General features: G+C 35.8%; 1 protein-coding gene across 1 annotated transcript in view; it reads right to left on the bottom strand.

Annotated features, from left to right (window-relative positions):
- Window positions 1–1543: 1543 nt before the first annotated feature.
- The window catches only part of LOC107602297 (mitogen-activated protein kinase kinase kinase MLT-like), a 20647-nt gene continuing 705 nt past the window's right edge, over window positions 1544–21485 (bottom strand). The window contains exons 2-11 of the mRNA XM_016294757.1: window positions 16942–17132; window positions 14409–14496; window positions 10723–10824; window positions 8627–8692; window positions 7899–7927; window positions 7651–7788; window positions 6564–6650; window positions 6404–6478; window positions 3463–3569; window positions 1544–1736 (exon numbers count right to left, since the gene is read on the bottom strand). Coding sequence (XP_016150243.1) covers window positions 1544–1736; window positions 3463–3569; window positions 6404–6478; window positions 6564–6650; window positions 7651–7788; window positions 7899–7927; window positions 8627–8692; window positions 10723–10824; window positions 14409–14496; window positions 16942–17100 — 1044 coding nt within the window. The 5' untranslated portion in view covers window positions 17101–17132. The remainder of the gene's footprint in view (window positions 1737–3462; window positions 3570–6403; window positions 6479–6563; window positions 6651–7650; window positions 7789–7898; window positions 7928–8626; window positions 8693–10722; window positions 10825–14408; window positions 14497–16941; window positions 17133–21485) is intronic.

Here is a 21485-nt window from a genome sequence, read left to right as displayed (position 1 = left end):
TTTTAAATACTAAATTGCATTTTACGTACTAAATTGCAACTTCATCATCACTTATCTAATTAATTACAAATATATTTAAATGACATTTAAGTATATTTTAGTTTACCATAAAGGCTTGTCAGTACGTTCAGCAGTACTTTAACCATATTTCAAAGACAATAGAACTAATTATGAAATTCAGCAATTTGCTCAGCTATTTTTTTATTTATTATAAAGTTTAAAAATAATAATTTTGGTTACACTTTATTGTAAGGTGTTCTTGTTACAGTGTAATTATACATTTAAGTACTGAGTAATATTAATTAACTACATGTCCTCACTATATGGTTAGGGTTTGGTTAGGGTTACTTGCATGTAATTATGCATAATTTAATGTTATTATAATAGTAAGTACATGTAACATGTGCAACAAGGACACCTTAAAATAAAGTGTTACCATAAATTTTTCCTTTTATCGCATTTAAGTATTTTCGGTAACACTTAATTTTAAAGGTGTCCTTGTTACACATGTTACATGTACTTACTATTTTAATAACAATAAATTATGCATAATTACATGCAAGTAACCCCTAATCCTAACGCTAACCACATAGTAAGCACATGTTGTTAATTAATATTACTCAGTACTTAAATGTATAATTACACTGTCTAAATGCATCTACTTTCAGAAGGCCAAATAAAGTGCTTTTGCTTTCGCCTAGAAACACACAGCGTCTCCCTGACATGCTGCTTCAACACTAACTGCGGTTACTGAAGCCACGCCGCCTTTCTTTGCGTGCACATTTGGACCGCATTATGCAAATATTTCCACATAGTGAGGTAGATATGTGGGGGCGTGTTAGAACGAGCCATTTTAGGGGGGCGTGGCATTTTATAAGATACATACCAGAGTGTGAATATTCTTCAAAACATCTCCTTTTATGGTCTATTAGAGAAATAGAAGGTCTTGGAAAACATGAGGATAAGGGTTTAACATGTCGTGCCTAAAAACGTGTGGAAAACGCTAGGTGCGCCGCTTTCTGCTTTTTTTCCAAAGCGTTCAGGCGCTTGCGCTCCGTAGGCCTCTGCCGTTGCTAAGCAACCATGACTTGCGCTCTCCATGAAAATGCGGAAGTTTCAGCAAAGGATAAATGGATTTGCAGCACTAAAAATCACTTGCAGTAGCTCTGCTACTAAATGTATTTAAAAATAGCTATCCCTGTACAGCTATGATCAGCTGTTCCTTCATCTTGGCTGAGCTTTCATTGTTACGGGAAAAGATGAAGCTGATTGGTTGGTTCTTGTCACATGACCCGCTGTGCGCTTGCGGCATTCTGAAAAGTTGAAATGTTTTGGCATCAACACATCTCAAAAAAGTTGGGACAAGGCCATGTTTACCACTGTGTGGCGCAGAAGCACCTGGAACAAATGAGCGCGTCTGCTTCCATTATGAGCGTGCCTGCCGCGCGTCTACATTTGAAATAACGAACTTGAGCGTGCAAAAGACGCAATATGTTGAACGGCCCCCTAAAGCATGACAGAAGTGATTCAGATTGACTTTATGTTAGAGCGATGAGTCAAGTCCTCCGTGAGCTGCAGTAAGAGACAGACAGAGACTCACCGGTGTGTTGGACTGCTCGATGAGCTTTCTCTCCCACATCTTTAGCCGTCTCTCTCTTTCTTTCAGCTCTTGCTCTTTGGTGCTCAGATCTCTCTCCAGCCGCTTCAGACGCTCTAGAGTCGCCTCGATCTCACACCTGCTCACACAAAACCCATTATATTCATTAACATCACACCACTATTTAATGAGAACATACCCAAATATTCTTTGCATAATGTGGTATACATTGATATGGAGATGTAAATAATTTAGTGCTGTCAAATCGATTAATCGCATTCAAAATAATAGTTTGTACATGATATATGTGTGTTCTGAGTATATTTATATGTAGCACACACACATATGTATATATTTAAGAAATATTTCCACACACACATATTTATATTTATACATGATTTATATTATATATAAATATCAATATATATTACAAATATTTTTTTAAATATATACATACATACATGTGCGTATGTTTATTTATCCATATAAATATACACAGAAGACTTATTATGTAAACACAAACTATTATTATGGATGCAATTAATTGCGAATAATCGATTTGACAGCACTAAAATAAATAGATTATTTTTTTTTATTTATTGCTTTCGATTTTTTAACCAGTCACACTTTTGTTGTACATTGACAATTTTACAACATAAAATTCCTCTGGCGTTTAGGGCAAAAATATCACGAAAAAAAACACTTACTGTTGATTATCATTACTTTAAATAATAAATTATTTTGTAACATTTTAACATTACTTATTTCTTTGCTTTGACAACACTCTCACTTTTGGATTAGACTAAGAATTTTAGCAATATAATTATACATTTCACTTGACTTTGGGGCCAGAACAACAGAAAAAAAAACACTTTATTCAAAGACAAAAAATATTAAGAAAGTTGAGTTCAAATATGTTACAAAAAAAAAAAAAGCACTAATAATGCTCATAACCTGTATACAAATGTCCCATTTCAGACACACACGGTGTCTGTACTGTTACTCACAAGTATGTATTTTTTTATTAAAATATGTTTCCAAGTGCTCTAACAAATGGCTACATGGTGTTTTGAAGAAATTGTTATTTTTCTATGCTGATTTCACAACAAAGCTCTGAAATGTTATGGAAGAATAATGGCTGAATATTGTCTTTATTCTCAAGACGGCATAAATGCACCTAAAGGAAAGACATTTTCTCAGCTGGTCGGCAACATTTAGTGGCCTTTCTTTAATTATAGGTGTGCGCAGTCAAGCCTGAGTCATTGTTCATTTGTAATATCGTATTTCATCACCAGAGGGAGCTGCACATTCTCTCCAGACTACAGTTATTTATAAAAGGAACTCCTCCCATTAGGACCGCCCCTTTCGTTTAGCCCCACCCCCTACTTGCTCCATTCCAACTCCAAACTTCCCTGTGTGATTGATTTCCTTGTCTGTTTCTTTTCTGACAGATGCTGTTGAAATTTCACATCCACATGTCCTCAGTTCCCCTTTTCGACACATCACGTCTCTTCTCTTCTTTCGCTGTTTCTCTGACTCTGTTTAGCTGTAGGGAGGGACAGGAACCTCTTGTCCCTGTATTCTGGCCCACGTCCAGTCTTAATATAGCATCAAACACCCAGACCTTTCTAGACCACCAGTGCACAAAATGTGTGAAGGCACATGCATGGTAGTTTGAAATTAAATTGAAATTAACAGTATTATTTTATATTATATTAGATTATATTATACCATAAAAAAAAATTCTTTAAAAAATGAATTTGAAAATAAAAATGTGCATTTTTGTGCAACGAAGTAATGCAAAAAAAAATACATGGCAGGCATATGATATTGATATTGGTGTAATCACTGGTGAGTTACTGTACCTCCACTCTGCTTTATTGTGCAGGAAAGTGTTGCACTCCTCAGTTAAGTGACTGTCGCTCCACATGGACTCCAGCGTGGACAAGATGTGTTTGAACAGCGGCCTGTCCTACAACAACATCACAACAGCTTCATTAAAACCACAGAGCATTTCTGACACGCTCAACTCTTCTAAAACACTATAAACATTTATAAATTGATAATTGGCTCATGCGATCAATAAACAACACTACATCAAAACTCTCCCTATAGTGAAAAAACTAATGAAGCAGACTTTAGTATACTTTTAAAAAGAGTTCTTCTCATGGAAATAATATGAATTGCAATTAAGTTAAAATGTATCATAATTTCATGTTCTGTTAAACACAATTTGCTGAACTTTAGAGTGACTTAATGGCCCATCCGGGTAGGACTCGAGTACATCTTTATGTGTAATTTCATAATTACTTCTATTGTACTGACAAGCCTTTATGATCAACTCAACTATGCTTTAATGTCATTTCTGTTAAACCTTGTATGTCACGTATTTAAATATATCTGTAATTACACATCTGTAAGGATGAAAACAGATCAAATGTAATATTGAATTACACTCAGAAGTATAATCAAGGGCTTTACAAGTGCTTTATTATGTTAGTCAACACATCAAAATAAGTGTACTTCTTTAAAAAAATATCAAAAGATCATTAAAACAATGTATTTTAAAGCAAAACTTTTAATTAGACATTATTACAAAGTTAATTAGCAAAATTGACAAAAGTGCACTTAAGTGTGTTAGTCATCTTTAACACTTAAGTGGCCTTTTTTCATTAATATTATAATAGAAAGTGCTTTTTTTTTAAATGCACTTTTAAGGTTCGAAGTACACTACAAGTGCACTTTCAATTAAACTAATTGCACTTCTTTTTTCACAAGGGCTTGTAAGGTTGACCATACAGTCAGTAGGCCGTGACACATTAACAGCTTTTTCAATTAAACATTCGTAAGCTGTCATAAACTTAATGAACGGTAGAAACGTCCATACGATACCGCTGTGTGCTATGATGCTGTCCTGTACAGTGTGTGACGTCAGCGCCAGCAAACGTGAATTTATGAAGCTCTCTAGAATGAGTGTGAGTGTTCAGAGGAGATGAAACTGAGACGGAGAAAACAAGCCCTGGAATTAACTTTGATTGGATGAATTAAAAATGTCAGGATAAGAGACATTTATTAATAAAGACAGCAGTTATTAACGCCCTGAGCAAACAGCATGTCTTATCTATTATTCATGCATTAATGCATTTCACCTTAACGCTTAGTAAATACCAGTCTACTTAAGCACTGCATAATTACTGTATTAGTATAATTACTGCTAATGCTTTGTAATGTATGTAATTTATCGTAGGTTCATTGTATGTTTGCATACAATTTATACTGTATTTGACTATAAGAAGAGTTGATTGACTTGTCTCTTCAGGTGTCGTTCAAATCCTGAATGACTTTCTTTCTTCTGTGGAACATTCAAAAACATTCGGAAGCAATATTTTGTTGGTAACCAATCACTTGTGGTAAGCTTCGACTTCTACTGTACGAACGAAACATTTCTTTAAAATTCTTCATGTTACACAGAAGAAATCAATTAATACAGGGTTGGAACACCAAAAGGGTGCATCAAATAAAAATTTGTATTATAAAACGGATAGTTCCGGTCCTTGATTCTGATTGGTTGAGCCGCGTTCGACGCTGTTGTAAATTACTCTACAAACACACACCTTTGTTTATGTCTGTGTGTTGCTCTGCAGCCACTTTGTTGCAACCACAACTGATTCTGAGGAGCTACATTGTTTGGTGGAAGAATACTGTTTTTATTAATATCATTACATTTTATTTGCTCTGTTTTATTCTGTGAAACCTTACTACATTTTACATACAGTCTGTGGTCGTAATCAATGACGTGTGTCACGAATCCGGTCCATGAACTTCCTTCTGCTAGCCATCAGAGGTCACCCTTTCCAATTTCATTGACTCTCGCACTACACACTGTTGCACATCACCCCGGACTACATATCCCATCATTCATTGCACGGATTGCACTCAGCACGGATTGCACACATCTGTTAACACTGATTGCACCCAGCTGTTTCATATCACTCCCTCACTATTTAACACTCACTCTGATCCCTTCCCGCTGCTGAGTATTGTTTAGCACATATCTCCAGATAGCTACTCTACAGAGCCCTCATTTGTTTCCCTGCCTTAGCCTTAGCCGTTTCTCCGGTTTTGATCTTCGCCTGTTTTCCTGGATTTCTCCCTTTTAGCCTTGCCCCTGTGACTCTGTCTGCCAATCGTTGACCCACGCTAGCCCGGATTATTCTTGTGTTTTGCCCGCCATATACCTGTCTGCCTTTATCTGATCCATGCCTGTTTCATGACCACGTCACTGTCTTTTCCAAAATAAAGCTTGCATATGGATCCGCACGTCTCACGTCTCGTCAGCCCCGTAACAACGTGACCTAATTGACACATCAAGGTAAACGTGTGTATTTGTTGTAGAGGTCTGCACAGGCTTTAAAGTGAAGCCCGAACCCGGCCCATACCCGAGATCATCTGACCCGACCCGAGCAGCACAGTTACATTTGGTTGTATACGACAAGACGACAATTCTTCCATCGTGCAAATTATGGTCATTTTAGTCAGTTAAGGCTTTTAGCGTTGCGAGTCAGTAGCCTGTCGAAGCTATTTTACTAATAAAAGTTTCCGTGCTGTGTTGTCGTGTGCAATAATGTGTGTGCGTGCGTCTATGAAAGCAACTTAGCCTGAATATAGTTTTAGTTTATCTATAAACCCGAGCCCGACCCGAACCCGAAGCTATTCATTAAACATTAACCTGAACCCGACACGAGCCCGACGGGTCCCGAAATACTTTCGGGTTTCGGGTAGCAGACCTCTAATTTGTTGTCTTACTTTCGGTTCTGTCAGCCAGCAGCTTCTCATCAGACAGGCGAAACTGGCCGGGCAGCTACTGGGAATCGTCAGCCTCTGCAAAACACACATGAAACATGTCATAAACCACAACTGCTGCAGACACTTCATCAGTCACTCGGCTGAGAGAAACTCCCTTTACCTCGCTCTTCTCCACCACCAGCCAGGCCACCTGCAGCCCCTCCAGACCTTTGAAGGGAACTTCACGAGTCAGCATCTCCCACAGGACCTGAAAGAAACCCACGTGTTATTCACAGCTATATGATACAGATCTGTGCCAACAGATCCAATGCATCGACCAACTGACTACAAAGTGCAAGCACACTCAAAAAAAAAAACTATACATTTTTACAGCCAAATGTATTAGTTTTTCTCAAATTATATTGATGGTTGATGGTATTTTGATTTACTTAATTTGATTTATTTAATAAAAAAATGTATTTCCCTAAAACCAAAAAAACATTTATGCAAAGAAGATTATTTATTGTAAAGACCATGTAACATACTTAATCAATATAGTCATAAGCCAAAATATGGCTCAATATAATATGTTCGGCTTTTTACAACTTTTACAACCAAAAACAAAGGATAAATTAGCGATAATATGTCAAACTAAAAACATGTTAATTAATGTTTAATTTAGATCACTTACTAAGTAAAGACCATATATGTCCTTAATGTTTATTGGGATGTCTTTTTTTATATGCATCACATTTTATGTCATGGACTATGAAAATAATAATGATAATAATATTAGTGCTGTCAAACGATTAATCGCGATTAATTGCATCCAAAATAAAAGTTTTTGTTTACATAATGTATGTGTGTGTACTGTGTATATTTATTATGTATACGCATGTATATATTTAAGCAAAATATGTTATTTTTATATATTATATATATTTATATATGATATAAATTATATGATTATAAATATATACATATAAATATTTTCAAAATATACACTGTATATGTGTGTATTTATATATACATAATAAATATACACAACACACAGTACACACACATATATTATGTAAACAAACACTTTTATTTTGGATGTGATTAATCGCGATTAATCGTTTGACAGCACTAAATAATAATAATACAATTTTTAAAAGATATGTAGTATGTGTTCTGCACATCAACAGTCTGGTGTTTTGACTGAGTTTTGACTTTTTTCAGTGCGTGCGAGCAGCCAGAAGCATTGTCGTTGATGTTCACACACTCACCACTCCGTACGAGTATGTGTCGCAGGTCTCAGACACTGGGAGGCTCTGGATGACTTCAGGGGCCATCCAGGGAAACGTGCCCACCAGAGACATGTGGGTGGTGTGAGACTGAAACTTAGACGCCCCGAAATCACAGATCTGAGGACATGGAGAATCCAATTAATCAGCAGATTAAGGGTTAACTTTTCATGTTTAACTAATAAAAGACAGCCTGAATCTTTACATATGAACAGACAGTCATCACGTACCTTGAGTACTGAATCTGCTGTCAACACAACTGGAATGAAAACACAAGTTGACCAGGTCAGAGAAAATACAGCATCAAAAATACACAAACGGCCTTTATTTTTTTATTTGTTAATTTTTTTTACAAAAGTTACCAGTGTTGGGAAAGGTCACTTTGGAAATGTAATATGTTACAGATTACAAGTTACCCTATTCAACATGTAATAAGTAGTGCAACTATTTCAATTACTTTATTAAAGTAATGTAACTGATTACATTGGATTACTTTTTGATTACTTTTCTAAATTTCTAACAAAGGTTTTCAACTGTTAATCATTTTCAAACATTTAAAGCAGGCAGAGTTAAACTTACAGCAGTGCTACTCAACACTGATTACTGTCAGACTTTCAAAGTCCTTCTTCACTTGAATTTAGATTATAATAATTTAATTTTACACAAGTTTTCTCCGTAACTGACATTGATTAGTTACACTTAATTTTAAGGTGTCCTTGTTACAGTGTACTTATACATTTAAGTACTAAGTAATATTAATTGACTTGTGCACTTTATATATGGTTAGCGTTAGGATTAGGGGTTACTTGCATGTAATTATGCATAATTTATTGTTATTATAATAGTAAGTACATGTAACGTGTAACAAGGACACCTTAAAATAAAGTGTTACCCAGTTACATTTATTTTGTAATTAAATTATGTAACTCCATTACATGTAACTAATTATTCCACAAACCATTTCGGGACTTGAGGTCTCTGTGAATGACTGTTAACGGGGCCTCGGCGTGCAGATAATGCATGCCTATAAGAGAAAACACACAAAATGAGAAAGAGCAGAGTTTGATTTTGTAATAGTAATCATTAAAACAACAACATCTGTTGCTACCCATGTTTCTCAGTGTATATAAACACACAGTAAATGTGCTTAGAGTAGTGCACTTACAATGGAGGCCACATTTAAACGCAGAAATGTGAAGCTTGTATTTTTGTTAGTGTGCTTATGACCTTTTCCAAACTTGTGGTTAAACATTATGCTCTCAATTCTTGTCTGGTGTCGTTTGATCCATGTAAACAGTGATTTATGAATACAGACTGAAAGCAAACGGGTCCATTTCTAGCAGATTTGACCGATTAGATATAACTTTGCACAGACAAGATTGGCCACTGATTATATCACACCAGCGTCATACTACCATGTGTAATGTAAACGCAAACACGGCAACATATTTCACACGAGTATGTGAAGGCAAATGTCAGAGCGCAGTTCATGCGTCAGATTCTCAGTGTTTCTTCAAGAGGCACAAACATGAATGTAAACAGTTTGTTTCCTCTTACAGGTCAAGTCCGGTCAGAGGAACAGCCATGCTGGCCTTCACTAGTTTAAAACCCAAAAAGCACCAAAAACCCACTAAAATCACAAAACCACACCAGCGTGACCAGGATGGGAGACTGGTCTCCACTAAGTATGAATGTGTTCTTGTCCTTATTAGGGACGTGCGAGACTTGCCAACTAGTCAACGAAATCTTGAAATCTGAAACGTTTTGTGTAGGCCATGTCAGACTAGCATACAGCAATTAAGCTTATTTTATTGGCTTGCTATAGTCGACTAGTCTATTACAAACTTTCCGCTTAAACATTAGTGAAATTTGTTGTGGCGCACATCCCTAGTCCTTATGATTCTATTTTTAAAACAATGTAACCATTTCTGCTAGGCTTCCACTTGGTGCAGGGCAGTATGACGAAAAATTAATATCACGGTATTTTTCAAAATTATACCGGTTTAACGGTACATGGCGGTATTTTTTTTTCATGCATGACCGGGTGTTAACCATATTTTCTACTGATTGAGAGAAGAAATACTGCAGTATATAGACTTAGAATGCCCTATTTTACTGTCATGATGACTGAATATTGTCAAAAAATACCACTAAATAGTGACTAAACACGACCCCTTTTAATACATGTTAACCAGGAGTCACTCATTTATAATCGTGGCATCATCTGATAAAATTAACATGCATCTACACTAAAGATTGTTTTGGCTATATTACTTTTTAGTCTCATGCAGCGCACTGTCTGCGTCTGAGTAACAAACTAAAAAAAACAACAAACAAAAAAGTGCATGTGATATTAACAGACGAACTACGCTCATATTTATAATTCCAAACAATCAGTAAGCGACAGGTGCTTGAAAACGCTGTTTTGTACTCATTTATTGACGAGTCGGCTGCGGTGTGCTGCTTCTCTGCCGCTCGCTGCACAGAACAGACGCCGAGAGAGGCGACACTTCTCCGGGAAAGTCAGACCTCGCGTTCGCGGGACAGCACTGGCGAAATCTTCCAACTGAACCATAGCTAAGCTTTATCCAAAAAAGTCGCTAGTATGAATATTCTATGGAAAAAAGCCGCTAAAAGGGTCTGAAAGTTGCTAAATGTAGTGCTAAAGTCGCGCTCGTGTGTGTGAGACGCGGGAGCTGATGGCAGGGGGCGGGGGATATTTGTGGCGGTCAATGTGGATATTGTGGATGAGTTCTTCTGTGTCATCACGTTCTATTAGTTCTACAGCTTCAGTTTCTGAGCTTTCACGCTTAGTAACACATACAGCTGTGCCCTCACCACAGTGCAACAGTGAAAAGGGACCCCTTTCAAACAGTGTCGCGTTCCCAACGTTGTTTAAGCGACCTACACCAGTATTGCGGGATTTTAAAAATTCATATCATAACAAAAATAATCACTGGTATTCGGTATGAACCGGTATACCGCCCAGCACTACTTCCACTGTAAGTGTGTTTTGTTGTGCATTCAATCACTCTTTTTTTGTATATATAACACCTCTAGCGATGTCCATTGCCCAGGTCATAATCTGCTTCATACTGATGTCTTCACTCTCAGCGCTGGACAGATAGTCGAACAGAGATCCACCGCTGGCGTACTCTACCATAACACAAACACACACATGTACAGAATGTAAATTAAAATGCAAAAAACCTCTATGAAAACTAGTAAATCTTGTATTGGGCAGTAGTTTTACATACACTGCTGTGGGGCATCATGTACTACAGTACTAGTATTAGTCATCAAGTACTGTGCCATATCCTGTTCTGAGCTCAATGACATCTTCTAAAATAATCTGGAAAATTCTAACGCCGCATAAGATTACATGTAATCAGTTATATAAGCAAACACCAACAAACACTCACATCTACGGCACACAGGACAGGAGGAAACAACTGTAATGTAACATATTTGCATGGCATAGTACGTGTTTAAAGGCATCAGGCAACAGATCATAAGTTAAAATATGAAATATTAAAATAATTTCAAACTCTGACACCACTGTTTGCTGAAAAAACAAACATATCAGAGCTCTCTTAGCTATGGACTTTGACCCCCTTTCAAGACACACCTAATTTTAGAGTTATTTCATCATAAATTCAACATTACTGACAACAGAGGAGAGGCATCTTTATCTCCTCTTGCAACGAACTGATGTGCAGCTCTCTCAGTAATAAATATTTTCAATAATTTTGGTAAAACATTCACTGTTTGCTGAAAAAACAAACATATCAGAGCTCTCTTAGCTATGGACTTTGACCCCCTTTCAAGACACACCTAATTTTAGAGTTATTTCATCATAAATTCAACATTACTGACAACAGAGGAGAGGCATCTTTATCTCCTCTTGCAACGAACTGATGTGCAGCTCTCTCAGTAATAAATATTTTCAATAATTTTGGTAAAAAAAAAAATTTTTTTTAAAGTATATTTTCAAATTTAATTTAACCCTGTGATACAAAGCTGAATTTTTAGTAGTATTTACTCCAGTCCTCAGTGTCACATGGTCCTTCAGAAGGCATTCTAATATACTGATTAACTTGTATCTTATTATTATCAATGTTGTTATTATTATCGATATTTGTGTGTGATAAATGTAACTTTTGGTCAATTAAATACAATCTTGCTGATTTGTTTTTTTCCAGAAATAATAATATATTATATATATTTCCTTAATAATATATATATATATATTAGTGCTGTCAAACGATTAATCGCATAAAAAATAAAAGTTTTTGTTTACATAATAAATGTATGTGTATATTTAATATGTCTATATATAAATACACACACACATGCATGTATATATTTCAGGAAAAATGTTATGTATATATAATAAATATATTTATTTATAATATAAATGATATGAATATAAATATAGACATGTAAATACATGTAAATATTTTCAAAATACATACTGTATGTGTGTGTATTTATATATATACGTAATAAATATACACAGAACACACACATACAGTATATTATGCAAACAAAAACATTTATTTTGGATGCGATTAATCGTTTGACAGCACTAATATATATATATATATATATATATATACACACACAAATAGTGTTCCCAAAAGAATGCAAACTACTCAAATACAGACGCATGCCTCTAACGTATGACTGCAGACTGCATCTGTTAATATTCATGAATACTGTATGTTTAGCTTTGCTCTAGGTCACTGTGAGTACACATCATCATATAATGGTCAGATTATCAGGTTCAAACAGAGATACGCACAGAGAGAGGGGAAATTAATAGCCTCACTGACAAGGCTGAGCTGGTCATAAACAGCACCTTGACCTGCTCTTATTACGTTTACTTTTCATAAAGAGAGACTCAATAGTCTCTCAGTACTGCATACCAAAGACTCTTTACACAGCGCTTTATGATCGTTTACAATCACTGCAGATTCATTTGAGTCACACTCACTCAGCACAGCAGAACCAGACCATGACAGAGATTTGAGTTTGACATGCACTGAGTGTCATGAAGAAACAGCATTACATAAATCTAGCTCATTAAGACCTGACTAGGGCTGTCAAATAAAAACTCGAATTTCGAATATTCGTTGAATTTAAAATAAAATTCCACATTTGAAAGCAAGAACGTTGCATTCGAATTTTAATGAGGCAGCCTTATCAGTGGCGCACGAGATGCGATGACGATGCAAGTGTCGTTGCATTATAATGCTTTTGTTAGCCTATCCAGTTGAAGCCACTAGATGCGGCGCTGCTGCGTTGTTCATTAAAAATATTGCGGAAAAAGAGAACATCAATGCGGAGAAGATCTTGTTTACATCAAAACTGAAACCAAGCCGTTCACACAGATCACATATTTTGTGCATTTTCTAGAGGGACATCTATCAGCGTTGCACTCGCATCTCGCACAAAAGAGCCGCATGTTTAGAAAGCCATGTAAAATTAATGCAAGTTTAACTTTGAAAAAAAAAAACCATATATCGAGACTTTATGGCGTTTTTTTTTTTAATGTAAAATGTACTCTGTGTGATTGGCTTTCAGCCCTTTGAATTAAACTATGAATACATACATGATGTTTTGTTTATAGTTGTTTAAGCAACTTAATTAATTATAATTGGTTTATAAACATTATTTTAAACATTATGCGATTATCTTATGCTTTGAATAAACGTGCATTAGTAATATTTTGCTCGATGCGCCCTCTTGTGGCCTCAGAAGAGAAGCCAAAAGCTTTTCTTCACCCTAACTGAAATTATGCATTTTAAATTCGAATATAATTAACATTTTGATAATATTTAAGTACAAAATTCGAATTTAGTTTTTCAGCCAATCTGACAGCCCTAGACCTGACAGTTACTCGTTCTTGATATATGGGACAAAAGTTGTGGGATTTCATCATTCTATGATTTATTTAAAAATAAACATTTTTAATATGTACAGTAATAATTATTTTTATATATGGTTGAAACATGCTGACACAAATAAGAAAATCATTTGTGTGTGTGTATATATACTGTTCATTGTTAGTCCATGTTAGCTCAGGTCCATTAAATAATATTAACAGATACAATTTAAGATTAATAAGATTAATAAATGCTCCAGAAGTAATTTATGTTAACCATTTAATTTAACCTAATGTTAACAAATGTAACTTTATTATAAAGTGTGGCCATTTCATTGTGTGATTCAACAAACCAGAGGCCAGTAACTCATCCCAGACATGCTGAAGAAAAATAAACTGAGGATATTTGTTCATTACAGTTTTTTGCTTATTATAATCCAAAAGCAAACAGAACCAATCTGAGATAAACTGAGAAATTAGCATTTCCTGAAGGAAGTGCCAGTGCTTCCAAGTCAGCAAACACAAAAACTAATCATTAGACAGAGACAGAAATGAATATGATGCAATATAGACAGATAAAGAGAGCTGTAAATAAAGAAAAGCAAAGAAAATAAAATGTAAATAAACAGAAAAGAAAAACAGAAACAAGTAAATAAAAAGAAAATTATTCAGACTGAAATTATCTACCAAAAAAAGTCTGAATGGAGTCTGTATGTTAATCATTCCAGCTGAATTAATTGCAGAAGATTGTGGATAATAATAAAAAAGCATGTTTGCGGAACATGACTACAGCCCTGCCTCACAGACACTAATAAATGCTGCGTTTCAGAGTGACGAGTCATGTTAGACTGACCTGTAACGATCCCATAGTTAGGTGCTTCCAGAACCGCTCCATAAAACTGGATGATGTTTCGATGACTGAGAACACTTAAAATCTCTGCCTGGAAATACAGCCAACACAAAAAAATACAACAATATCAAAAAGAGAAAATATTCATGTTAAGTATTCAATATATCTGCATTCCTTCCTAATTTAATACAAAAATGCGTCATTGCAAATAATGGCACTGTTAGCATAACAATTTAACCCCATAAAGCCTACTGTGTCATTTTTGATACACACATTTCTAAGGTCTCTAAATTATCACCATGATGTTATGACCTTAAGATAGTGTATATGTATTTGATCTCTCTGCTCGTGTGTGTAGACATGTTTGTGTTCCAGATGGGTGTGGCCTCTGTTAACCAGCTGGAGATGGTGATTGGTGATGGTGACACCCTACCCAGATTTAAGGACCGCCCCCAAACACTCGTCTTCTGCCTCTGGGCCTCGTTGACTTCATCGTACTGTTGTGTTTCGCTAGCGGTCTGTTTAACTGGTTCCTGCTATTGTTTGTATCGCCGTCGTCGTCGTTGTCGTTTGGTTGTGAAAGAGTGTCGTACCGGAGAGAGAGAGATATTCTGAGTGGATTGAATCTGTTTAGTGTTTGTTATTGTAAGATCAAATTCTAAAACCCCTGTTTATCTGAACATTGCTTGTCTTGTCTACGATTTGTATTCTGATTCTGCTGTGTGTACGCCCTGAAACTTTGTAAATAACTTTGTAAATATTCTTGTAAATATTAGTTTGCCAATTAAGGGACGCAGGGGGTTAGACGCCATTTTATTTATATGTATTATTTGTTTTTTTCACTTTGTTTATGGTTGAGGGAGGTAAGGAATTTGGCTTGTATTTTGTTTTCTTTATTTCCGTTTGAGGTTATTTAGTTGTCAAAGAAAAGTATTTTTTGTTTATTGTTTTGGCATTGTCTGCCCCTGAAAATACTCCCATTAAAAGAAAAGAAAATTGTTTATTTGGCATCTCCTTTTTCTGTTACGGCTAACCCCTAGAGGTCGTAACAATGATCAAAACTTTGACGATAAACCTGTTGTATGCAATTTACAACATGCCTTCTGTCGTCTGATTGATCGTTTATACTTTTTAACTTATTTTTAGTAAAATTGTAAAACTGTCAGGTTTCGTCTTTTTCGTCTTTAGTCACGTCTTTTTTGCTGTGAAATCTTTATCGATTTTTATAAAGTAAATGTAAGAGTAACTTTCATATTGTTAGAAATGAACTGGACTGAAGCAACTTACGCTTACTTCATGCTCCAAACATAATTTCTTAGAAAAAATATTTTCAAATGTGAGTATATGGTACAACAGGCTTTTGCATCATTGTATTGCATTATATGCTAAAAACTACAGAGCTCTGATCATAAAACTAGCATCTTATTAAGACACATTACTGGAAAATGTAGAGTAACAACTGATATGTATATGCATTTTATGCAAACAAACTTTTATACTGTTGTAAAGATCATTGAGATGCATTACAAGCAGAATTTCATAATTTGATCATATAAATATCAGCAACTGCTCAGTTTGGGTCTCTGAATAAACTTGAGGTGTCTTTCTGCTCCTCGAGTATGAGCTACAGATTCTCCTAAAAGCCTGATGTATCAAATATGACCACATGAGATTTGAACAAATTAAAAAAACTATTTTGGAAGAGCTCTACTAATATGAAGTGAAGCGTATGAATGTTAAGTTTTATTCAATCACTGCTGATACTTTTGTGTGATTTTTAGTGCTGTCAAATGATTAATCGCGAATAATCGCTTCCAAAATAAAAGTTTTTGTTTACATAATGAGTGTGTACTGTGAATATTTATAATGTATATATAAATACACACACATGCATCTATATATTTTGAAAATATTTACATGTATTTACATGAATCAATTTATATTCATATAATATTTATATTATATATATATATAAATATATTTAATATATAAACATCATATTTTTCTTAAATAAACACATGCATGTGTGTGTATTTACAAATACATAATAAATGAATACTTTCCGTACCCACTGTATATTATGTAAACAAAAACTTATATTTTGAATGCGATTAATCGCAATTAATCGTTTGAAAGGAGTAGTGATTTTACTAACTTTTTAGGCAGTTAGTTCCTCCATCAAATTTTTTATTTTTTCCCGACCAAACGATACAATCCCAAACGCTACCAAAGCCATTACGCTCTAAAATCACTACGCGAAGAACAAAGACAATAATGACTCTAGCACTTAAAAGTAAATAGACTTCACCCCAAAGACAAACACTGCACTCAGCTGAAACTAATATGACTTAATTACGTGACAATTTTCTCTTAAAGACATAGTCTATGAATTTCAGTTCACAAAAGCCGCTGTGAGAGCTCTCTGCGTAATCGCGCTGCCTGGACTGGAGTCGACACACAGAGAGGCAATTAAAATGATTATCACACTGACAATTAAAGCATGTGTATGAAAAGCTCGGCCGACTCTCACTCCCACCTCTTTTTCAATCTTCAGAAGCTTTTTCACTGCCACCTCTTTGTCCTGCGAGAGCCAGCGGGCGCGATACACGCTCCCGAAACTCCCGCCGCCGCAGTTCTCGTAGAAGAGGATGTCATCGAATTTGATTTGCACAAAGGAGGCGCCCAGAGATGCCATGGCATAATGGCACTTAGAAACACACTTCTCTCCTGAAGAACCAAGAAAAGAGGACAGAATGAGAAGAGAGGGACGAGGCTCCTCAGAGGAGAGATGTTGTGATTTGATCTGCCACTGAGAGATCTGCTCACTTCTACTCCAGTGAACACACACACGCGCGAGCGCCGCGAGCTGTCAGACAGAATCCACTCACTTACTCTAACAAGTTTTGCTCAAGTGTCGCAGGCTGGTGTGAAGGTGACGTTTGGCGCTGTGTGTGTTTATATTTATGTTTTTGCGACAGTTTGCATGCCTGTCCTGCTCGATAAGTTTAACACAGTCACATATAGTTCACCCAAAAATGAACATTTACTCACCCTCAGGCCGTCCAAGATGCAGACGAGTTTGTTTCTTCATCAGATTTGTAGACATGTAGCATTGCATCACTTGCTCAGCAATGGATGCTCTGCAGTGAATGGGTGCCGTCAGAATGAGAGTCCAAACAGCTGACAAAAAACATCACAATAATCCACACCACTCCAGTCCATCAGTTAACATCTTGTGAAGTGAAAGGCTGTGTGTTTTTAACTTTAAACCATCTCTTCTGGCTAAAATATGAGTCCATAATCCATAATAACGCTTCCTACAGAGATATAGTCCATCCACTGTTGTCCTCTCACATCAAAATCCACAGACTTGTTTATGAACTGTTTTGGACCCCTTTCACTTGATCTGTGCATATTTCTCTCCTGATTCAGACAAGATGACTTTTCCACTGGAGAAAGCAATATTATGGATAGGACTCATAGCTGGAAGTTTGAAGTTAAAAACATCTCGATGAGGGATTTGTTTCTTACAAACACACAGCTTTTCACTTCACAAGTGTGGATTATTGTGATGTTTTTATCAGCTGTTTGGACTCTCATTCTGACGGCACCCATTCACTGCAGAGCATCCATTGCTGAGCAAGTGATGCAATGCTACATTTCTCGAAATCTGATGAAGAAACATCTACATCTTGGATGGCCTGAGGGTGAGTAAATTTCCTGCAAATCTTCCTTTTTGGGTGAACTATTCCTTTAAATCCGCAGAATTCATAAGAATAAGGATCAATTCATGACAGAAAGCAAGAAATTTGGCTTATGATCAACAAGCGGACAATCCCTATTACATGTATGAGGCTGACATGCCTCTCGCTTGTCAGTGTTTTACTGGGAAGTCCTCATATCTGCAATCAGAGCACATGATGACACACGCTCATCCACACAACACATACTGATCTGAGTGTAGCTGAGTGTAGATCATATCAGCAGTTCATTTAATTGTAGTGCACTTCAAATCTTAAAAGTGTATTACATTAAAAACTGTGCATACAATATCATATGTGACCCTGGAGCACAAAAGCAGTCTTAAGTCGCTGGGGGATATTTGTAGCAATAGCCAACAAATACACTGTATGGGTCAAATTATTGCTTTTTCTTTTATGCCAAAAATCATTAGGATATTAAGTAAAGATCATGTTCCATGAAGATATTTTGTAAATTTCCTATTGTAAATATATCAACACTAAATTTGTGATTAGTAATATGCATTGCTAAGAACTTCATTTGGACAACTTTAAAGATGATTTTCTCAATATTTCGATTTTTTTGCACCCTCAGATTCCAGATTTTCAAATAGTTGTATCTCGGCCAAATATTGTCCCATCCTAACAAACCATACATCAATGGAGAGCTTATTTATTCAGATGGTGTATAAATCTCAATTTCCAAATATTTACACTTATGACTGATTTTGTGGTCCAGGGTCACATATTAATGAAACAAAAGGCCATTTAAGTGTACTCAAGTAGACAGTTAACTTTTATGACTATGTTTGCCACCCAAAACACTTTAGCAGCTCAATAGAATAAAATTAATAAAAATCAATAAAAATTTATTTGTCTGTAAAAATATCAGTTACAGACAAGCATCCCACAGTATGTGTCTGGGTTTGTGATGCTCACAAATTATAAATGCATCTTGTTAAAGCAAGCACAGAGGAGAGGAAGACAATTGCTGCTGGTGTATTGTTGGTTATTTTCCTCATTTTCACTTGAGTAATTATGTTTTTTGAGGGCTGTGCTGGACTGCTGGGGTGCGCAGCGGGCTCCAGCTCTATTCTCACAGAGCGACTCCACGGCTCTTGGGCGGTTTGGGCTGATTTATGTTATATTTAGCAATGCAGGAAGTGGATTGACACCCTGGTGCCTTACATCCACACACACACACGAACAAGAAAGACACTCTAGTGCATTATTTACCTTAAGAGCAACACTGTCACATCTTTATAAAACAGAGGCTCCAAAATCTTTTGGAATGTCATTGAATTAGATACAAAATATTAATTCAAGTGACTTTATCATACTTTTAAAAAGAGTGCTTAGTAGCAATATTATATCTAAAAGGAATATGCTTAAGTGTGAATTACATGTTAGGTTTTTGGACACTTAATTGTTGGCATGTCAATTGAAAAAAACAATTAAAATGTATTATAATTTCAGTTTATATTAAATGCATTTAGCTAAACACATTTGTAATGATGAAGTTGCCATTGAGTACATTTCAAACATATTAACTTTAAATGTACACTGAACAAAATTATAAACGCAACACTTTTGTTTTTGCCCCCATTTTTCATGAGCTGAACTCAAAGATCTAAGACTTTTTCTATGTACACAAAAGGCCTATTTCTCTCAGATATTGTTCACAAATCTGTCTAAATCTGTGTTAGTGAGCACTTCTCCTTTGCCGAGATAATCCATCCACCTCACAGGTGTGGCATATCAAGATGCTGATTAGACAGCATGATTATTGCACAGGTGTGCCATAGGCTGGCCACAATAAAAGGCCACTCTAAAATGTGCAGTTTTACTGTATTGGGGGGTCCGGGGGGGTCCGAAAACCAGTCAGTATCTGGTGTGACCACCATTTGCCTCACGCAGTGCAACACATCTCCTTCGCATAGAGTTGATCAGGTTGTTGATTGTGGCCTGTGGAATGTTGGTCCACTCCTCTTCAATGGCTGTGCGAAGTTGCTGGATATTGGCAGGAACTGGAACCCGCTGTCATATACGCCGATCCAGAGCATCCCAAACATGTCCAGATTTAGACAGATCTGTGAACAATATTTGAGAGAAATAGGCCTTTTGTGTACATAGAAAAAGTCTTAGATCTTTGAGTTCAGCTCATGACAAATGGGGGCAAAAACAAAAGTGTTGCGTTTATAATTTTGTTCAGTGTAATATCAATTACAGTTAAAATTATAATCAAGTACTTTACATGCTTTGTTAGTCAACACACCAAATGTGTATACTTTTCTTTGAAACACTTAATATTTTAACTTTAAAGTATAACATTTAATTTGACATTATTACAAAGTCTACTTACATGTGGCATGAAAGTGTCTCTCTTTAAGTACAGTAAGTACAGTTGTCTTTTATTTCATTATAATATTATATTCTCTGCAACTACTTTATATATATATATATATAAAAAAAAAACTTTTAGAATTTTAGAATCTTCACTAATGTCCCTTCCTTATTTTTTAAGTGGACTTTTTAGTGTATCAGTTCATCAGTTTATCTTTTTTTTTAAATAAATGACAAATGATATTTTGTATGTAAATGCAATGACACTCGTGCATTTTTACGCATTTTTAAGGTGATTCTTCTCTGCACTCTATTGCAGTATTTCCTGACTGAATTATGAGCCAACAGGATGACAGCAGCTTTCCTCCATTCATCTCTCAGCACATGGTCTCTGCAGTCGGCACTGGGACAGAAAGTAAAAGTGGCAGAATAATTGGGATTTTTCTCATTCATCCGGGACTGAAGGCCTGTGTGTTCATACAGCTCTCCACACAATGCAGCATGCAGCGCACAGCAGAATGATTTTCACAGAATTTCAATACAATTCTTCAACCAAAACCCATCTTCAGTTTACTGAAACAATATAACATGATGTCACAAGCCTACTCCCCTTTCTTACAAATCATAAACGCATTATTACATTATAATTACCATGTAAGAACATGCAGAACTTGTTTGAAGCAAAACATGAATATCAAAGTACCATCTGATACCATCAGTGCACATGATAATTGTTGCAAACACTAACAGTTATATGAAATGTAGGCAACTATATGAACTCTTCTCTATATAATAGCAATCCTGGATCTTACACCACACCTGCTTTTAATTTATTTGACTTTAAGACTTTAGAAAAGCATATAGAATAGTTCATTATTAATAAGTGACAATTTCCGGAGTATTTCATCAGAAACTCTCCCTGCCTGTGTTATGCGGGATGGTCCCACAAAACACACACACACACACACATTCACACACACACACACACACATTCACA

The sequence above is a fragment of the Sinocyclocheilus grahami genome, unplaced genomic scaffold (genome assembly GCF_001515645.1).
Source record: "Sinocyclocheilus grahami isolate Dianchi unplaced genomic scaffold, SAMN03320097.WGS_v1.1 scaffold324.1, whole genome shotgun sequence".
NCBI lineage: Eukaryota > Metazoa > Chordata > Actinopteri > Cypriniformes > Cyprinidae > Sinocyclocheilus > Sinocyclocheilus grahami.
This window is presented reverse-complemented; position numbering and strand designations above follow the sequence as displayed.